Below are 17857 nucleotides of genomic sequence, written 5' to 3'. Positions count from 1 at the left end.
GTCTTGAACCGCATGAGCCTGTGAGTAGCATTTAGCACTTTGTCCCTGACGGACTCAAAGAACGCGCTGTAGCCAAAGTGGCCCCCGTGGCGCTGCAGCAGTTCCTCCGCCTCAGCCTACCCGCACAGCAGCCCAGCAGCAGCACCAGCAGCAACATATAAAACAGAGGCTTTATCCCCAGTGAAATGACATGCGGCTGAAGGAGCGGCAAAAGTGAGGAAACAAGTGCAGCAAAAGCGTGGCTGAAGGTTCAGCAGCAGCATATGCAGCAGCAGTAGAGACGATATACAGCAGCGCTGCAAGGCCAGCAGCAGCAGCAGCAGCAGCAAAAGCTGCAGCAGTAGCTGCAGCAGCACTACTAGCCACTATTTGTAGCACACAGCCCCAGCAGCAACAGAACACCTGCAGCGCAGCAGCAGCATCCTTACTGCTGCTGCTGCCTGTATTTGTTGCTGCGAAAGAGCTCTGTCTGTTGGGTGAGCGGAAACAGAGTGCAGATGGCAAAGCAGACAGTTTAGTTCTTGTTTATTCAATAGGCCATCTCCGTCGACGTCGTACGCCCGGTACAGCAGCTGCAGACGCAAACGGCCTGCAGCAGCAACAACAACAACAGCAACAGCAGCAGTGAGGACGTAAAAGAGTCGAAACAAAGCGTTTCGAAGACAAATGGGAGCACCAAGCTGCTGCCAGAGGCATCTAGGAAGACAAATACGAAACAGTTAGAGCACCTCTCGCTCTGTTGATATCTTGAACGGCATTAGGGCAGCAGCAGAAGACGCCCCAGCGGAAGTCTCTCAGGGGGATTTTGCCTTTCTGCTTCCTGTCGATAGCCTGAAGCGAAGCAGCAGCAAACAGGCGCAGGCAACGGGAGGAGTGGGGCTGGCTCATGCAAGAGCAGCAGCAAAATGCGGTACAGTAGCAGCAACAGCAGATGCTGGTGCAGCAGCGGGTACAGGAAAGGCAGAGACAGCAGCAAACGCAGCATCGAGAAAACAGCAAGAACAATAACAAACAGCAGCCATTCCAGCGGCTACGGCGGCACATGTAACTGTCCAAGAAGCAACAGCTGTCCAGACCCTCGCCATCAACGCCGCGGCATTGCCAATGCCGCCCCGCAGCACCAGCAGCAACGGCAGCTCACGTCAAATAAGAAGTGCTGGTGCTCTACTTGCGCTAGGCAGTTCGGGTAGGCCCTAAATAAGGCGAGGAATTCCTCCCGGGTCATTCCGTCTCTGCGTAAAACAAATTAACGCGGCGAACGAATGCTACTGCTTTACACCAGCAGCAACTCGCACCAGCAACGGGGAGACAGAGCAGTAGCAGCAACAGCAACTCGCACTAGCAAAGGGCAGCAGCAGCAGCGGCGGCAAGGCAGGAGATGATGCTTCGAAAAACACAGAGGAGAGCGCGCTGACTACAGAAGATTTCTCGAATAGACGTCCAGAAGCAGCAGCTGCAGAAGCACGGCAGGCAGCAGCTCCAACAGCAGCGACAGCAGCAGCCATTGCTGCTCGCAGCTTACCGGGGGCAGCTTAAAGCGAACGCAGTGTAGAGAGCTGTCAGAGTCTGCACTACTTCCACGCAGCAGTCCTCTGCTAACATGGCGCCCCACAGCTGGCCGAAGGGTCTCCAGTGCCTGAAGGTCTCTAGCTGCGTTTTGTTGCTTGCAGCAGGTGCAGCAGCAGCAGTTCCTGCCGCGGGAACGGCACCGTCTGGGGCTTGAGCAGTCGCGGCGCTTTCTGCTCCAGCGTCTCCTGCTGCTACGGCGTCCCCTTTTGCTGCCGCAGCTGCAGCAGCGGCGTCTCGCGGCGGCAGCACACGCGCAGCCGCTCCGGGAACTGCAAAAGCGCCGACTGCAGCAGCAGCAGACCCGTCATGCACAGGCAGCAGCGTCGTCCCCTCCTCGTCGCCGTCTCCTGATGCGGCTTCTACCGCTGCAGCAGCGGCAGCAGCTGCTGCAGCAGGGGCAGCAGCAGCAACCTGCAGTAGGGCTCTCGCAGTCTCTCCGAGGTTAGAGAGAACAACAGCAGCAGCGCCAGGGGCAGCTGCCTCCTCCTTTGCTTTGCTGCCTTTGCCGTTGCCGCTGCTGCTGTTGCTTGTGCGCCGGCCTGCTCTGCACTGGCTGTGCTTGCGCAGCTTCTGCTGCTGCTGCTGCTTCTTGCGCCTCTCGCGCTGCTGCAGCTCCCTCTCTTCCTCCTCCAGCTGCTGCAGATACTGCATAAGCTTTGCTGCATCGTTGCTGCTGCTGCTTCTCCTACTGCTGCAGTCGCTGCTGCTGCTTCTGGCGTAGCCGTGCTGCGCACTTTGGCTGGCTCTCCTGTCTTCAGAGCTTCTGCTGCTGCTGACTCCGTTGGGGTGCCTTTGGACTGCAGCCTTTGCGTTTCTTTGCACGCGGCCTCTTAGCCTCTGAAGGCCTCCCGGTTGCTTCTTTTCGTTCGTTTGCTGCGCTGCAGTCTTTCCCGAGTTGTTGATCCCGGTGTCACTGTCTGTGTCCTGAAGCAAAGTGCTCCTCGACAACGCGCGGGGGCCTCCCAGCCCAGCCTGGGGGTGCCCCTGGGGCCCCTGAGCTTCTCCTGTGTTAATCAGGCGCTCAACTACTCGCCCTAACGCCGCCCCAACTGCTCCAAAGAGACTCTCCTGCTGCTGCAGCTGCTGCTTTGCGGGTTTGCGCTGCTTTTGCTCCTGCTCATGAGCCTGCTGTTGCTGCTGATGCGCCTGCTGCTGCTGCTGATGCGCCTGCTGCTGCTGCTGCTCCTTCAGACGGCTGCTGCTACTCCTACCACTGCCACTGCATCTCCTGGAGCTGCTGCTGCCCAGGGGCAAGCTATGCTGCGCTATGCTGCTGAAGGCTTCTTTGCTGCAGACAGCTTCCCTGCTGCTGGGGATATCTTTGCTGCTGGGGTCCCCCTTGTCCGTATCCGTTGCCGTGCTGCTGTAGCGCCGCATCAAGGAAGGGGTGCCACAGTTCCTTACAGCAGAGACTGCTGGCAGCCGCTGCTGCTGCTGCTGCTGAGGCTTCTGTTGAAGCTGCTCCTCCCCTTGCTCCTGGCACTGCTCCTGTTGCTGCTGCTGCCTCTGTCTTTGGTGTGGTTGCTGCTGCTGAGCGACGCCCGGCTCCACTGGGTGTCTTATGCTGCTTCTAGGAGTGTTGCTTTTTGTCTCCACTCTAGCCGCAGCCTGCCCCCACTGCTGCTGTTCTTGCTGTTGCTGCTGCTGCACTTGTATGCCTCTGGAATCCAAAGGGAGTGAGGGGGCCTCTATTAGGGGCCTCGCACGTTGAGGAGGAGCGTCTAGGGGCCCCTTAAGCCGCGTTTGCCGCTGCTGCCGCCTCTGGTGCAACTGCTCCTGCTGCTGTTTCTCAAAGGGTAACTGAGGCTCTACAGCCACAGCTGGCGCTGCAAATAGAGGGCCAGCGTCTGCAGTAGTTGGCTCGCTGGAAACAGCGTTTTGCTGCTGATGCTGTTGCTGCCGGCGCTGCTGGTGCTGTTGCTGCAGTGGCTGCGGCTCTTGCTGCTGCTTTAAACCCGTAGGCCGTCGCAAGCTCTTTAAGGTGCTGCTGCTCCCGTGTCGCTGTTCGGCAGCTGCGAAATCAGGGTCACTCTGGGCAGCAGCAGCAACACCTGGCGCTGAACCTTTGTCGTACTGCCGCTGCTTCTGCAGCAGAATCGGCTGCTGCTGCTTCATCGGGGCACTGGGCCCGAGGAGAGTGGCTGGAAGAGAAGGATACGCTGGTGCATCTCGGTCAAGCGCCTGAGAGTGGAGGCTAACAGGGGCCCCCGCTACCCCCATGAGGGCCCCTGAGGGCCCCCTAGCGGCTTCTGTGGAGTCCCTTTTAAAGGAACTCTGCGGCATATAGAGCGTGCTGATCTGAGCAGCAGCCAGCAGCTCTGCTGGGGGCGGGGGCGGGGGCGGGGGCGGCGGTGGAGGGGGGGCGAACGGCGGGGGGGCCCCAAGGAAGGGCCCCTCAAAAGGAGAAACCTTTCTTGCAAAGCCACAGTGCCCACTGGTCACTGCAGCTGCAGAGGAGCTGAAGGGCTGCAGCGGCTGCGCCGGGGAGACCACAGCTGCAGCAACAGCAGCAGAAGCAGCCGCCCCAGGCCGAGCACCTTCTGTAGGAGCTTTGTTTATTTTATCCGTTATTTTGGCACTTTGCCTTGCAACCAGGCGAGTAAGCCTAGGGAGCGCGGCGTCCGTGGATAGCCTCTCGCCACTTTGGGAGCCCTTGGGCGGGCCCCTTTCCTCATACATTTGGCCCGGAGGGCTGGGTCCCCCGCAGGTGAAACTTGGGTCCAGGCTCTGTCGGGGAGACCTTCAGATACTGTCAAACCACTGGGCACCAAACTACTGGACCACCACAGGGGTACAAGTGCGTGTGGCCGGCCCCAAAGCAACAACGGTCCTCTTGGGCCCCTTGGGAGAGTATGACGGGGTGGAAAGCAAGGGCCGCCGGTGAACGTGAGGCCTTACGTTTGTCTTACAGAGAAGCAGATAGAGCCCTAAGTTCCTTCAGAAACCCCAAAGAGCCTACGGGGATCTCAGGTGACATGGTGGCCCTTGGCTTGCGTGTTGCGGTCTGCCAAGCCCTTGGGCGTCCGCTAGGGTGACCCTCGACGTTGCGAGGGGAGTGACAAAATAAACAGATTTTCTAGTTAATAGAATTAAACGGAGGAAAATAACAAACGGTGAAAATTCGAAGGAAGAAACGAAAATGGAGAGGCCATTGAAATGCTTTCGGCCGTCGCTCCAGCCGGGGCGCCTGGGGCATCTGCTGCGAATTTCCGCCAAATTCTGCCTTTGGTTTGATTTAAACAAAGTGGGCTATAGATCAACCACCTTAACCTGCAGCGGCTCCTGCTGCGGCTGCGGCTGCGGCTGCTGCAGCAGCAGCAGCTAGGCCGCTGTGGTTCTCGTGGTCGAACCACCAGCCCACCTCTGCAGCATTAGGGGGCTGTTTTGCCGGTTTTGTTTTATTTTTAAAGTTTCCGAATTTATTGAAATACCTTTTCTTACAACTTGCCCCTCTTTAGCCAGAATGCCATAAACGCAAAAAGCAAAGCCAGTGGGGAGGCCGCAGCAAAATGTCTGTGAGCCTACCTGCTGCGGAGGCCCTCACCCGTGTTTCCTGCGCACTTCTCCGTTTACTTTACCCAGGCTATTTTAAGTCTTTAATGTATTTCAACTAATTATTTGCTTTAAATGAAGCCCCTAGGTTTTTTGGAGGCAGATGCGATGCTGTACTTGGTGGTTCTGGGGTGGGGGCTGGCGGTCACCCAGAGGCCCCTACCTGCAACACAGAGGTGCTCCTGTTTCTTCCACATTTTGCCCCTTCTGAATTATTCATTTGCTCCCCAAAAATTGTAGCAGCTCTCGCGCGAAATTTAGGCATAGGATTCGCGACAAACTAGGGAGGTGTTCAGCGCGCTTGCTCTTCAGGAGAGGAACTACGTGGCGTTCCGGTGTAGCGCTGCGGTTTCCGTTTCAAGAAGCCATTCTGCATGAATGCACGTGGTTGGCCCATCCTCTCTGTTTAAAGGTATTATCCAAGTGGCATAATGGCCACTTTAGTCTCTTTTGCGGGACATAACCGGCGATACGAACCATTGCTTCTGGTGGTGCTGCCTCTGCGGCGGCTGCAGGTGGCTTTTGGCTCAAGTTCGAAAACTTTATTGCTAAGGAAACTTTATTTCCTCCATCCAGCTTTTACGTTCTCTATTTGCCCTGAGTCTGCTCGCTTCCTCCCCTAGTGCATGGTGGAGGCCGCAGGTCGCCTGGTCCTCGTGCTGCAGAACTTCGTCAATACAGAGTTTGCTGCTGCATAACTTTGTCTTATTTCTTTGAGTCGCAGTCACTTATCTTGTCAGCTAAACGCCTCCAAGCCTTTGAACAACAATGACTTTGCGGCAGTTGCAGGGCGAAACGGCTTTGTAGCGGAATGAATTCTCACTGAAACACGTTGAATTCATACACGAACAGAATGAGTTACTTTTTACACGAAAATGCTCACGTTCGAGCGAAAACAATTTAGTATTTACCGAGACATATTTGCAATGAAGCTGATTACACTGATACGTAAAGGAGAAGTTCACTGCGATGATAACATGCCATGTTCCAGAGGTCACTATCTGCGTTAAATCCATTTGCTGCCCTCTTCGTCCGCGGCCGCCTCCTGCTGGAGTTCAACTTCACGAGCTGCTGCGCGGCAGGCACTAGGAACCAACTGCGTCCCCACAGAATCGCTTATTGCAAAGTGCAGGCAGATATCTTAGCGAAGGACAAGAGGCGAGTGCTACAGCTATGTGCTGATGCGTATAAAAGGGTACATATCGCACACATACACACATCATAACATATCGATATGTCTACAGACACAGAGGGCCCTTCTGCTGAGCCGCAGCATATGAGGGTGATGAGGGCGAACCCAGGGAAAACTCCCAAAGTTGCTCACGAGGGCCATGAGAACGATAAATGCAGCAGAAAAATGGAACTCTGCAAGCTGGCTAAGTGCAGGACTAACGAGCCGCTTCGCAGTCCCTTGTGGGGCTTCTTTGGCTGCAGGCTTCCTCTTTTGCAAGTCATTTTTAGATGAAGTGCCCAATGCCGCGGAGAGCTTTAGCTTGCTGGGTCGCTTGTAGAGCCGCAGCTAGCTGGACAAAGACTTTTCTGCCCGCTATTCACTAGCGCGCTTTTGTTTGTTCTGGCTTTTGAAGCCGCCAAGTGCGCAATTTTTGAACAGAGGCAGCAGGCGATGCTTGATCGCCAGTTTGATGGACTTGAATTTGAAACGAAAAAGCTCACTATTTAAATTCAGCTCGAGTCACTTCCCATGCATACGAGGTCCTTCATTCAAAGTACCTAGGAGGGAAAGCGGATGAACAACCAGAAAGATTTCACAAAATGCTATTAACTTCTTTTGCCAGAGGAGTAAACATGCGTCAGCAACGTTCCCAATATATCCATTCATTCATAGCGCCCACCAGCGCCTCAGCACGTCCAGCGAGTAACAAATTCGAGAACGTAGCTGGAATCTGCTGAGGAATCTACTGAGTCTGCAGCTGGCTGTGCAGCGCTGCGGCATTCAAGCATCCCGAAGAGGACAAGCTTGGCCTCATACACCCTTACGACTGCTGCTCAGCCCTGCCCCCGCAGCACTGAGGCACGTTTTACCTAGAAGCCAAAATAGCCTAAAAATTAGGGAGCAGCGAGGCCAGGCTAGCCGAGACCGCACAGCAGCAGGGCGTCCGCTGCAGCAAAGCTCTTACAGGTGGCGCAGTATGCCTGCAAGGACCTTGGGGACATTAATGCTAACGGAACAAGTCAAAAACGGATGAGGCTTGACGGCGTGGCTAAGTGCTGAGGCCTGCTGCCGCTGCCGTCGCTAGTGAGCGGCTGATAACTGTGAGCTTGTTCCATATACAACGCAGCGAAATTTGTCGGTGACACGGCAGCGTACAAGATCTGTGCAGCAACCTGTAGAAAGGAGCATCCAGCAGAGCAGTGATTATGAAGACGCAGGAGCAGCAGCGGGAGAACAACACCAGCAGCAGCGATAGCAAAAGCCTCTGCAACCGGAGAAACAGCAGCAACCGCAACAGCAACAGCCCCAGAATTATAGGAAAAAGAGGGGTAGCGGCAGTAACGGCAGGGGTAGCTGCGGCAGCAGCAGCAGCGCCAGAAGCGACAACGGGAATCCAGAACACTAGCAGCTGCAGCAGCAGGCGGGACCAACAGTTACGGCCAGTCTACATCGCTGTCCGTTTGGCTTCTGCTGGCTGCCCGTCGCACCTATGCCATGGCTTTAGCTACTTTTGTTTGTGTTGAATGGCTCCTTAGGAAACCGCTGCGCGTCAGCGGCACATAACCTCAGCAGAACAGAAACAGGACACTACCTCGACAACAGACCAGCAACACATGACCTCAGCAACGCAGCAACGGCACAGAAACTGAGCAGCATAGTATATCCGCAGCACAGTTGAGACTGTTCTGCTGTCCCATGTGCACTACTGGACGCGAAACGCCAGCCACCAGCACCAGGGACGCTGCAGGTGACCAACCTTCAAGCCAGCAGCATGAAGTCCAAAGCAGAGGTGGATTGAGCTGCCCTCACACATGTTTGAGACTGGAACATTAATCGTTTATTTAACCCTTCAATTACATACTCAGCATGTATCTGGTTTTGTGCGATGTGCACATCATAGGTTGACAGTTTGTTAACTCCAGTGGTCGAGTTGGGGCTGGCACAGCCTCTGGGCGAAACCCTCTTATATTCTCCATGTAAAGTGCTTCAATGCCTCTGATTGGCTTATCTTCTAAATTACTTTTCTTTGTTGCGTGACTAAAGCGGCAGCCGGGGGAGAACAAGCACTTGGTGCCACGGTAGTAAATCGCAGCCACCACTACTCAAGGCAGACTCCAGCACCACTCGCCAAAGCACCTTTGGTAGCTGTTGGCTGCAGCAACAGTTGTTCTCCGTTCTAGTTTTGCAACTGCAAACAAATTCATGTTTTTGACCTTGGAGTGACGACAAAAAGGGCAGATCGACCCCCCTGCAGCCACCAGGGAGGCTCTGTCGAGAGAGACTTGTGCGGTGACACACAAGCGCACTGTGTTGTTTACTTCATGCACATATTTTCTGGTTCTGCCAATTTGATCTTTCGTCTTCTCCAATTCGCCGTCTTTACTTCTGCCCTGGGGCTGACCAAAAGGCCAAGAGGCGAAGATCTCCGTGGCCAGCAGCCGACTCGCCACAAACGGAGCTCCACGCTGAAAAGGTAATTGGACAATCAAAATAGGATCCGCAGCAAATGCAATTAGTGCAAAAAACATAAGGACTAGAAATAGTCTCGTGTGTGCAACTGCGGCAGATACAACGGAGAGAAAGCCACGCATGAGCAGCGGCAGAAGCGCCACCCGTAGCAGCATCAGCTGCAGAAGTAGCTCTACGCCCATAGGGAACCGACTGTAACTGCACAATCCACAAAATAAGCAGCGGGAGGAGTAACTGTGGTGTGCCCTCGCCGCATAACAAGCCACTGCCGCAGCCATTGACACAGCACCATCGGTCGCCGAGGAGTGTGTCATTCTTTTTACCGACTCCGAAGGTGTTGATACATTAAGGCAGCCTTAATGAGTTTCGCTTTACCTGTTCCGCTGTGCTGCTTCCGCAGTGGTTTTCAGATGCCCAGCGACCATCTTTGTAAGCTCCGGCAGCGAGTAACGGCAGCAGTAGCAGCAACAGCAGCAGCAACAGCAGCAGCACCAGCAGCAACGGGACAATGAGCGATGCTGGAGGCGGTGGCGCGCGGCCGACGGCCTGTCAAGAGACAGTGGAGCGCATGCTAGACGGACTGGCGGTTGGTCTTTGCTGTGTCTACTGCTGTTGCTGTTATTGCCGTTGTTTATGTTTCTGCTGCTGCTGGCGGTCCGTCCTGTGTTGCGATGCGGCTGCTGCGGCCGCCGCAGCGCAGTTATCTGCCGTCCCGAGAGTTCCGCTGCGCGAGTTGGCTTTCCGCCGTGTCGCAAGCCTCCGAATTAAACTTCAGCCCTCTGGCGTCACTTTCGTCTCATTGGCCCGCATCCGGCCTTTGCTGTGTCTGGCAGCTAGCTGCACGCTCGTATGCTTGTTTCTGCACGTTGAATGTCCGCTGTTGAGTGATTCTACTTTATTTGGTTTTGTCTTTCATTTCAGTAGGGCCATTGCGACTGAATTCCCCGGCTTGCTGGCGTAGCGGCCGCTGCTCATGTGCTCGCGGGCCCGAGTGTTCGCTGCCGCTGCAGGTCCTCGGCAGAGCTTTCCGCGGGGCCTTCCAGAGCGTCTCGGGCTGCGTGCGGAGGGTCTCGTATCCTTTGAAGGAGTTCATTGTGGTGAAGTACGACGAGTGCGCCGGCAGGTGGACCACCCACGGTGAGTGTGACTGTTCCTCGGGGGCAAAAGCCTCTTCAATATTGTTGTATTCCCGTACTCGGCGAAAGAGCCCTAAGCGCAAGAACATAACCGTATTGAAGGGGCTTTTGCATCCATTCAGCTTTGTGCAGCTGTTCGCCTGTACCGCTATTTTTCCGCTTCCTGCGGACCTCTCTGCCCATAGCTTTAGCCGTTTAATTCTCTTTTCGTTCGCCCTGCCCTCTACGCCTTCCCGGGCCGGCTCTCAGTGGGGCTCCATGCCTCTCACGATGCGTGCCCTCTGCCTATCGACTTAAACCCTCCCTTCCTATTGGCCGCTTCGTTTTTCCACTTTTTTGTCGCCTCCTCGCGCTCTTCACCGGCTTGTCCGGCCCCTGTGCGGCTCTCTTTGGGCTTATGCGTCCCCACCAGTTCGCCTCTTCCGTGTCTCATTATCTGTTTGCGGCTCAATTTAATTGGCTCGGTTGGCTCCTCACCCATTAGAATACTTGCCTCACCTTTGCATGCCCTTTCGCTGTCCCAAGGAGAAAAAGAATAAGTAGTTTGGCCTTGAGTATCTGCCTCTTTCTGACAAGCAGATCTCAGCTGACTTTGAGCTGCTTTGCTTTTCGTCCCGCAGCTGCCAGCCCCTGCCTCTTCTGTTTCCTGTTCTCTCTGTTCCACCTCTGCCGCTCTCCATCATAGCAGCCATTGACGGCAGAACGTTTGGGGTTTAGGGTTTGCGTTGGCGTGCAGGAACAAGGACACAACGCATGCGCGAGAATGTGGCGTGCTTTGATGCTGTCGAGGACAGCGAGAGGGACACATCCGAAAGCAGCGACACTTCGACAGACTCGTAAGCAGTAGCAACCGTGCTGCTGTTGAGGCTGCGGCAGCGGCATTCGCTGCAACAGAGTTTGCTGTGGCAGCACCAGCACTTGTCACAGCAGTGTCCGCTGCAGCAGCTTCTATACAGCTGCTGTCCCAGCAATTTTTGTGGCAGCAGAGTAGCGCCAGGTGCAGCGGCGGCTACTGTGGCTACCGCTGCAGTAAGCAGTGGTGCTGCTCTTCGAAGTGCTGCAGCAGCCGCGGCTGTTTTATTCGTAGTAGAAAAGGAACAGCACATCTGAATACTCCTGTCCCAGCAGCAACAGCAGTAGCAACCGCAATACCGGCAGCGGCAGCAGGACTTTTTAGCTTAAAATTTGAAAGGGGACTTCTGGGTGCATGGAAAGAGCCCCTAACTCTAGCAGGACTTCTTCCTTTGGAGCCTTTGTTTTTTCAATTGAGAAATATTCAAATGCAATTGATTCTTCCTTTCCGAAGGGATGGGAAGAACCCGCTGCAAGCTAAACGTATACCGCAGCTTCACGGGGTTGCTGCTGCTGCTGCAGCAGACTTTCCTAGCTCAAGCGGTAAGAGACGGCTCGAGGCTGAGGGTTCAGGGTTTGCGGTTAAGTGAGTAGGACGGGAGAGGGTCTGTCATTGATACCTGCACGCCAGCAGTGCACAACTGCTGCTGCTGCCGCCGTTACTAGTTGTCGGCTTAAGGGATGATGCTGCTTGGCAGTCTGCTGGTGGTGCATCGCACCTGTCTTGCAAAAAGGATCGGTAAATAGGAACGAGCCAGTTCGAAGCAGCTGCAGCACCAGCAGCAGCAGCCTCACCAGCAGCACCGGCCCCAGCAGCAGCAACGGCGAATGCCCATGCTAAACCTTGAATCCTATGCTCTGGTAAGACACGTTGCCTTACCCTCTTTTCTTCCGTCTTAAACTTCTTCCGGCGTGGCGCTGCGGAATTCGAGTGACCCCCTGTAAAACGCAAACCCTAAACCCCCAAGCCTGAGCCTTAAATGTGGCCCTGCACACCCCACCGCCTACGCAGCATCTACAGGCGTGTGGGGGATGACACATGAGCACCACAGCCAATAACGCTGAGGCCTGAGCCTTATAACCCAAACCCTGAATTCGGCATTCTACCTTGAAGAGCCGACAACATAGAAATAGCTCACCAGTCAAAGAGGCGATGCGCTGCAGCTCCGTTTGAAGTGTCGCCGTGAATGCAGGATCTCTGAACAATAATGCACCAAACCCAAAGTCCTAAGCCCTCTTTGCCTCTTTCGTTTCTAGCGCGTACCCTCCGCTTCTTCTAGACAGCTGCTGTAAGGCGTTTCCAAGGGTTTAGGTTTTAAGAGGCCAGTGGTTAAGGTTTACGCCATTCCAATCGCCTCGAAGACTTGCAGCAGAATTTGAATTTCTTCGAATGACAAATCGTCGACGCACCCCTGCGCACACAAGCCACACCCTAAACCTTAGATCTCTGCTATGGTACCACTGCTCACACCACGAGCATCTTGAGGGTCTGAGTTTCCGCAGTTGGCAGCTTCTGCAAAACCCTAGACCTTGAATCACCGAGATAGTCCAGGAGTCGCCAGAACCCCTGAATGAAGCCATGCAGCTGCAGCAGTGTGGCTGCACAATTCAACTCAGATCTTAGGGTTCAGCATTACAAGAATGCGCGTTCTCGCCAGCTCAAAAACTTGAGGGTTTGGGGCCTGCAGGGCTGCCGCAGCCCAAACCACCCGCACAGTTTGAGAGGGAGAGAAAACCCTAAACACTAATCCCTCGGAGGCTTCGGAGGCTTCGACGCGGTCCAGCACCTCACATGCTGCACGCACAAACCATAGTCTCGAAAATCTTAAAGATAACCCTGGACTCTTATTGGGACCTCTAAGCTCTAAGCGCCTGACCCTTCCCCACTATGAAGCAACTCCCGCCCACGAGAAACCTCATTGGGCCACCTCACATATCCTAAAACCCTAAAGCTTTCAACCCTTGACCCTAAACCCTCGGGAATGGCGTGCCTTTATCGACAATCGGTTGAAAGAGTTTCGGTGCGTCGTCGAATTTCATTTTTAATTTCGCTGCGCCGTACAACAGCCTGTACAGCAGCAGTATTTGCTGCTGCGGGACCAGCTGCAGCTGCTGTGGCTGGTGCTGTAGCTGTTTCTGCAGCACATTGTGCCTGCGCATCAGCTGCAACAGCAACTCTTCTTTGAAAGCAGAAACCCTACATGGGCCAGGAGCAGCAGCAGCAGCACGCTGTAAGGAAAGAGAGAGGACAGAAAAACGCCAAAATATGTCCGACAGCTCCAGCACAGTGAATGTCGCCACATGCGGGTGCAGCAGAGGCAGCTGAAAACAGCAGCAGCAGACCCCTAAGCCTAAGGGTCTAGGCCCGAAAGCATCAAGCCTTCGTGCAGTACTCACAACGTGCTGTCGCACGCCCTGCTGCTCCTGTTGCCATTCCTGTTGCTGGTCATGGCTGTGAGCGCTGATTCATCTCGGGCACAGGACACTCCACGCCTTCACCTTGCACTTATTCATTTAGGGCTTAGGGTTTAACGCTTACGATGTCAACCACGGCGTTGGTGCACTTGGCGTCTGCAAGGTAGAGAAAAGAGAGGCGCAGAAGGTGTGCATCCGTTTTGTGCGCCTGCAAAGTTGCTGCTGCTCTAATCCAGAAAGCTTTGAAACTGCTGCTGCTGCTGCGTACGTGCTGCAGGACTGAGAGCTGCTGCAGCAGCACCAGCAAGTCGTGTCTATTCAAAGCGTAAGGTGCGATTATTCTGTTTGCGAAGGAAAGAACCTCTTGAGAAGAAGACAGAGAGACGACGTCCTTGTAAAAAAGCGACAGACGAGGGTTGCCTCGGCTGCTGCTGGTCCTGCTGCTGCTGTCGGGGTCCCGGCTACTGCTGAATTTGCTGGTGCGGCAGCGGTTGCCCTGCGCGCCGCTGATGTTTTTGTTGCTTCCAGTACAAGTACTGACGTCCTGCCAGTACCTGCTGCTGGCTCTCGTGCTGCTGTTGCTGCTGCTGCTGCTTTGCGGCTCCCTGTTGACCTGGGCTGCTGCTGTGCTGCAGAAGGGAGCGCATGGGATTTGTCTGTGGAGCTTTGCGGTCTGGGGGATCCTGTAGACTACAATTATGGACTTAGTCAAAGGTTTACCGTCTAGGGTTTGCGGCCCGATCCCCACAGAAACTCTTGACCCTCGCAATGGGAATCGCCACATTTGCGTGCCGTCTCCACCATAGAAATGTCTTGGGTTTGGGCTTGATACAATCGCTCGTAGGGTTAAGCGCTTCCTCAAGGTTTAGAGTCTATGGTTCAGGGTTTAGGGTCTGGGGTTTCAGTCTGTAGGAATAGAGTTTAGGGACTGTAACCCAGCCCCGAGCATCGACCCAACAGAGGAGCTTCACTTTTGCCTTTGTGCTTTCTTCCTTCAAGGTGGTTCTTTTCAAATTCTCATGCGTGCTTTTGACTCTGTATTTCATGGGTCAAGGTTTGAGGTTCAGGTTTTAGGGTTTAGGATTTGGGGTTTGGCCGCTGTGCTTAAATGGGCCTGCTCGGAGAGGGGCCATCTGGCCCCACATGCTAGCCAAGATGTTCGCTTTCCTGTGCAGCTGCCACAGCAGTAGCAGCAGTAGAACCAGTAGAAGCACCCTCTCTAGCGCTTCCAGCCGCTGCAACGGTCTCTGCTGCAACAGCCGGTGCAGCAGCAAAAGCGGCAGTAGTAGCGGGAGCGGGTTGCCGGTGCTGTTGTTGCTGTTGAGCTGCCTGTGCTGGTGCTGTTGCGCGGCTTTCGCACAAACGGTGTCAGAACCCACCCATTTCTTTCTCGGCAGCAGCAAGGGCACGGAGGGCGCGGAGCAGCAGCAGCATCAGCAGCAGCACCAGCAGCGGCAACAGCAGCAGCAACAGCAGCAGCAACAGCAGCAGCAACAGCAGCAGCAACAGCAGCAGGTCAAGCACTACCTAAGGGTCTCGAAGTTTAGGGGACCCGAAGAAACGAACGCTGTTTGGGTCTCGATAACTGTTGATGTGGAATCAACAGAACCAATGGAAGCAGAAGAAACAATAGGAGCAACAAGAGCAACCGCAGAAGCTCCAACGGAAGAAACTACACGAGAATCAACAACGGAATCAACAGAGACAACGGCTGAAGCAACGCCAGTACGCTCAGAAGCAGCAGCAGCTGCTTCAGCGGCAGAAGCAAAGCCGGCAGAAGAAACAGGAGCACCAACAGCACCAGCAGCTTCTGATGACAAAACCTCTGCGACAGCTAGCAGCGGCACAGAAGTGGCACCTGAGGATTCTGTGCAAGCAGAAGCTGCAGCGGAGAGGGAACTATTCAATGTGCCGCGAGCGCCTGCTCCCGCTACCCGAGCCACAACAGCAGGAGCTGTGCCTGCTACTGCTGCTGCTGCTGTGGCTGCTGCTAGCAGCAGCAACAAAAGAAGCAGAAGAACCATAGTGGAGACGAAGGGAACTCTTTTCGGCTTCATACATGGAGAGAAAGCAGAAATCACCAGCATATTCACTGATGGAAGCGCCCAGACAGGCAAGACCTAGAAGCTAAACTCTAAACCCTAACGCGTAACAACTCGCATGCGCCACTGAACTCCCCGAACCAGAGACCTTTCTCACAGCCACAAGAAAGGCATAGGGTCGATGGCTCAGAGTTTTCGCTCTAGGGTTTGTCTGTGCAGGGAGTGCCTTGCTGCGAATGTTTCTGGAGGAGGCTTGGGTTGAGCGGGCCTCGCGCGTCTCAGGCGCGTGTGCAGCTTCAGACACTTCTCTGCTCCGTTCATTTGTCTCTTCCTCGTTTTCTTTATCGGGAGTTAATATGTCCTTTCCCTTTACGGCTTGGGGAGAGGGCGCAGAATTGCATTGGGCGGCAACGCCGGCTCTCAGAGAGCTCCAGAAACCCACAAGTGAACCCTAGACCCTGGAGCTAAAACCTTAAACCCTATGGCCGCGGCCATGAAACCTGCTGAGCTGATGTACATCAGTTCGTGGAATGTAGCGGAAAAGCCTACCCTTAACACGAGACCGTAAACCCTGAGTGGTAGCTAAATCCTATTCCTCTAGTGCAAAACAGGTGACGCAGCAGGTGGCTTAAGGAACACGTTTCTGGGTTAGGGGTTTAAGGCTTTGGCGAGTTCAAGGCCCCTGTATCTTTATGCTAAGGGTCTAGCGCTTGAGTGCAGGACGGCTTGGACTGAGGACTGTTGCCTGGAAGAAGGCTGACGAGAAGACGCGGCTAAAATTGAGGCTACAGATGCAGCATCAAAAGGAGGAGCAACAGCTGCTGTACGATTCACTGCTAGAGCAGTCGCCCATATCCTTTATAGGTTGGTCCTGAGCCCTGAAATCCGTGGGCCTTAATGCATGAGGTTAAATGCCAGGTGGAGCCTCATGTCAAACTGTAGCACTGAGGTGGGAGTGAGACGCCTGACTTGGGGTTTAGGGCTTAGGGTGTAAGGTCAAGAACTCATTCTGTAGGGTTTGCGTGCAGCGCTTGACGAAGAAGGCGTGGCTGTCGGGGCAGTGGCTGCTGCCATCCCTAATTCTGAAAATGAGGTTTTGGGTGCTGTTGTTCTCTCATTTGCGGAGGATAAGCAAGCTATGGGTACATTTCAGACCCTTAACGTTATACGTTAGTCCGTAGCGGATTGATCAGCGTTTTATAGGGCGCAACAGCTCAGTTTATAATTCTTGAATAGAGCCCTGGCTTCTCTTCATCGTTCGCGGGTTAGGGTTTCGGGGTAGGACTTATGGCCTATGGTTTAGCCTGTGGCAGGTGCCCCTGTGTAGGGTTAAGGGCGTATATCTTGGGTTGTCGAATTTGTGACTTTTAGAAACGGAGCTTCTCGTTCTTCTGCGGGAGGCAGCTGCTGCTTCGTCAGTATCTAAGGTGGAACTAAAAGTTGACGCACGTGACTCTCTTTCTGTTGCAGCAGCAGCAGCAGCAGGCTTTACTCCTTTGCATGTCTCTGCGGGCCCAACGCAGTGCCAGCTCACCTTTGTTGCAGCAGCAGACGCACAAATAGAACCAATAGCAGCGGACGAAGCTATACCCTTCATAATCCAAAGATGTGAGCTGACGGATAAGGATTCACCACATAGGATTTAGAGCTTTCAGAATGGGGTTTAAGACTGAAAATGCATGGTTTGGGGTGTGATCTCAGCGGAGAATCATGCGCATGGGCACGACGCGCCACTCAGAACAGCAAAGGCAGCTCCCACAGCAGCAACAGCGTCGAGAAGCAGCATTTATGGAAATAAGGGGCTTTTTGGATTGCGCGAAAATTTGCTGGCGCACCGAAGGATGCGGGACAGCGAAGTAGCAGCTGCAGCAAGCAACGCAGCTGCTGCAGCAGCAAGACAGGAAGCAGAAGCTGCAGCAGCTCGAAAGGCAGCTGCTGCGAAGGCCGCAACAGCACCCCTTTGCTCCACACCCCCGGGAACAGTAGCCGCGACGGCCACAGAATCACCACGAGTTCCAAGAACAGAAGCAACTACAGCAGAGCAGGAAGAGGATGTCCAAATAGACCTCAGGCCGCGTTTGGCAAAGCTCTCCGTTGGTGTGCTGGTGCTCCTGGTGGGGTTGTTCTTTGTAGCGCCTCAACGGCGCATCCGTGGGGGAGGGCGCAACGGCAGGCGAAGCCGCGGCAGCACCAGCAACAGCAAAAGCAGCAGCAAGAGCCCGCAGCAGCAGCAGCAAGTTGACCACGAGGTTCTTCAAATCCTGGATTATATCGACCGAGAAACTCGCACACATGCAGGAGAGCCAGATGTATACTCCTCTCAGCCCTACACCTATCAGTACTCAGAGCAGGCCCTTCCCTTTCCCTGAGTAGGACAGGCCCTAGGGTTTAGGACTCAGGGTCTCGGTTTTGGTTCCGCGCTTCCAGCCATTTGCCGGGTTTATGCTGGATTATGCGTTTGCATGTTTGGGTTAGGGTGGCCACCCTTGTTGCATGTTGCATGTGTGTTGCTTTAATAAATACATGCAGTGCATGTATATATGCATATATATATATTTGTGTATGCTTATATATATAGATATACCTATATATTCATATACATGTAAACATGTGTGTGTATATTCGTGGATATTTATATATTATGTATA

General features: G+C 54.3%; 5 protein-coding genes across 5 annotated transcripts; 3 read left to right on the top strand and 2 right to left on the bottom strand.

The window, feature by feature from the left end:
• Positions 1-365: 365 nt before the first annotated feature.
• On the bottom strand, positions 366-4248 carry ETH_00029655 (uncharacterized protein; the record flags this gene model as incomplete). Its single annotated transcript, XM_013374359.1, has 4 exons — positions 366-589; positions 729-831; positions 1142-1232; positions 1523-4248. 4 exons carry the CDS (start codon positions 4246-4248, stop codon positions 366-368), a joined length of 3144 nt encoding a protein of 1047 aa, XP_013229813.1.
• A 5024-nt stretch (positions 4249-9272) lies between these two features.
• Positions 9273-10740, top strand: ETH_00029650 (uncharacterized protein; the record flags this gene model as incomplete). The annotated part of the gene is made up of 3 exons (XM_013374358.1): positions 9273-9350; positions 9775-9901; positions 10637-10740. The coding sequence occupies 3 exons, from the start codon at positions 9273-9275 to the stop codon at positions 10738-10740; spliced, it is 309 nt and encodes a 102-aa protein (XP_013229812.1).
• A 581-nt stretch (positions 10741-11321) lies between these two features.
• On the bottom strand, positions 11322-13951 carry ETH_00029645 (uncharacterized protein; the record flags this gene model as incomplete). The annotated part of the gene is made up of 8 exons (XM_013374357.1): positions 11322-11372; positions 11633-11691; positions 11892-11950; positions 12094-12164; positions 12468-12547; positions 12744-12803; positions 12954-13074; positions 13292-13951. The coding sequence occupies 8 exons, from the start codon at positions 13949-13951 to the stop codon at positions 11322-11324; spliced, it is 1161 nt and encodes a 386-aa protein (XP_013229811.1).
• Positions 13952-14310: 359 nt separating this feature from the next.
• On the top strand, positions 14311-15291 carry ETH_00029640 (uncharacterized protein; the record flags this gene model as incomplete). The annotated part of the gene is made up of 1 exon (XM_013374356.1): positions 14311-15291. The coding sequence occupies one exon, from the start codon at positions 14311-14313 to the stop codon at positions 15289-15291; it is 981 nt and encodes a 326-aa protein (XP_013229810.1).
• Positions 15292-15445: 154 nt separating this feature from the next.
• ETH_00029635 (uncharacterized protein) lies at positions 15446-17578 on the top strand (the record flags this gene model as incomplete). The annotated part of the gene is made up of 5 exons (XM_013374355.1): positions 15446-15653; positions 15930-16073; positions 16238-16351; positions 16581-16817; positions 16911-17578. The coding sequence occupies 5 exons, from the start codon at positions 15446-15448 to the stop codon at positions 17576-17578; spliced, it is 1371 nt and encodes a 456-aa protein (XP_013229809.1).
• Positions 17579-17857: the final 279 nt, after the last annotated feature.

This window comes from Eimeria tenella, genomic scaffold (assembly GCF_000499545.2).
Source record: "Eimeria tenella Houghton genomic scaffold, Eth_scaff2, whole genome shotgun sequence".
Taxonomy (NCBI): Eukaryota; Apicomplexa; class Conoidasida; order Eucoccidiorida; family Eimeriidae; genus Eimeria; species Eimeria tenella.
Note: the sequence above shows the minus strand (reverse complement) of the source record. Positions and strands in the feature narration are given on the sequence as shown.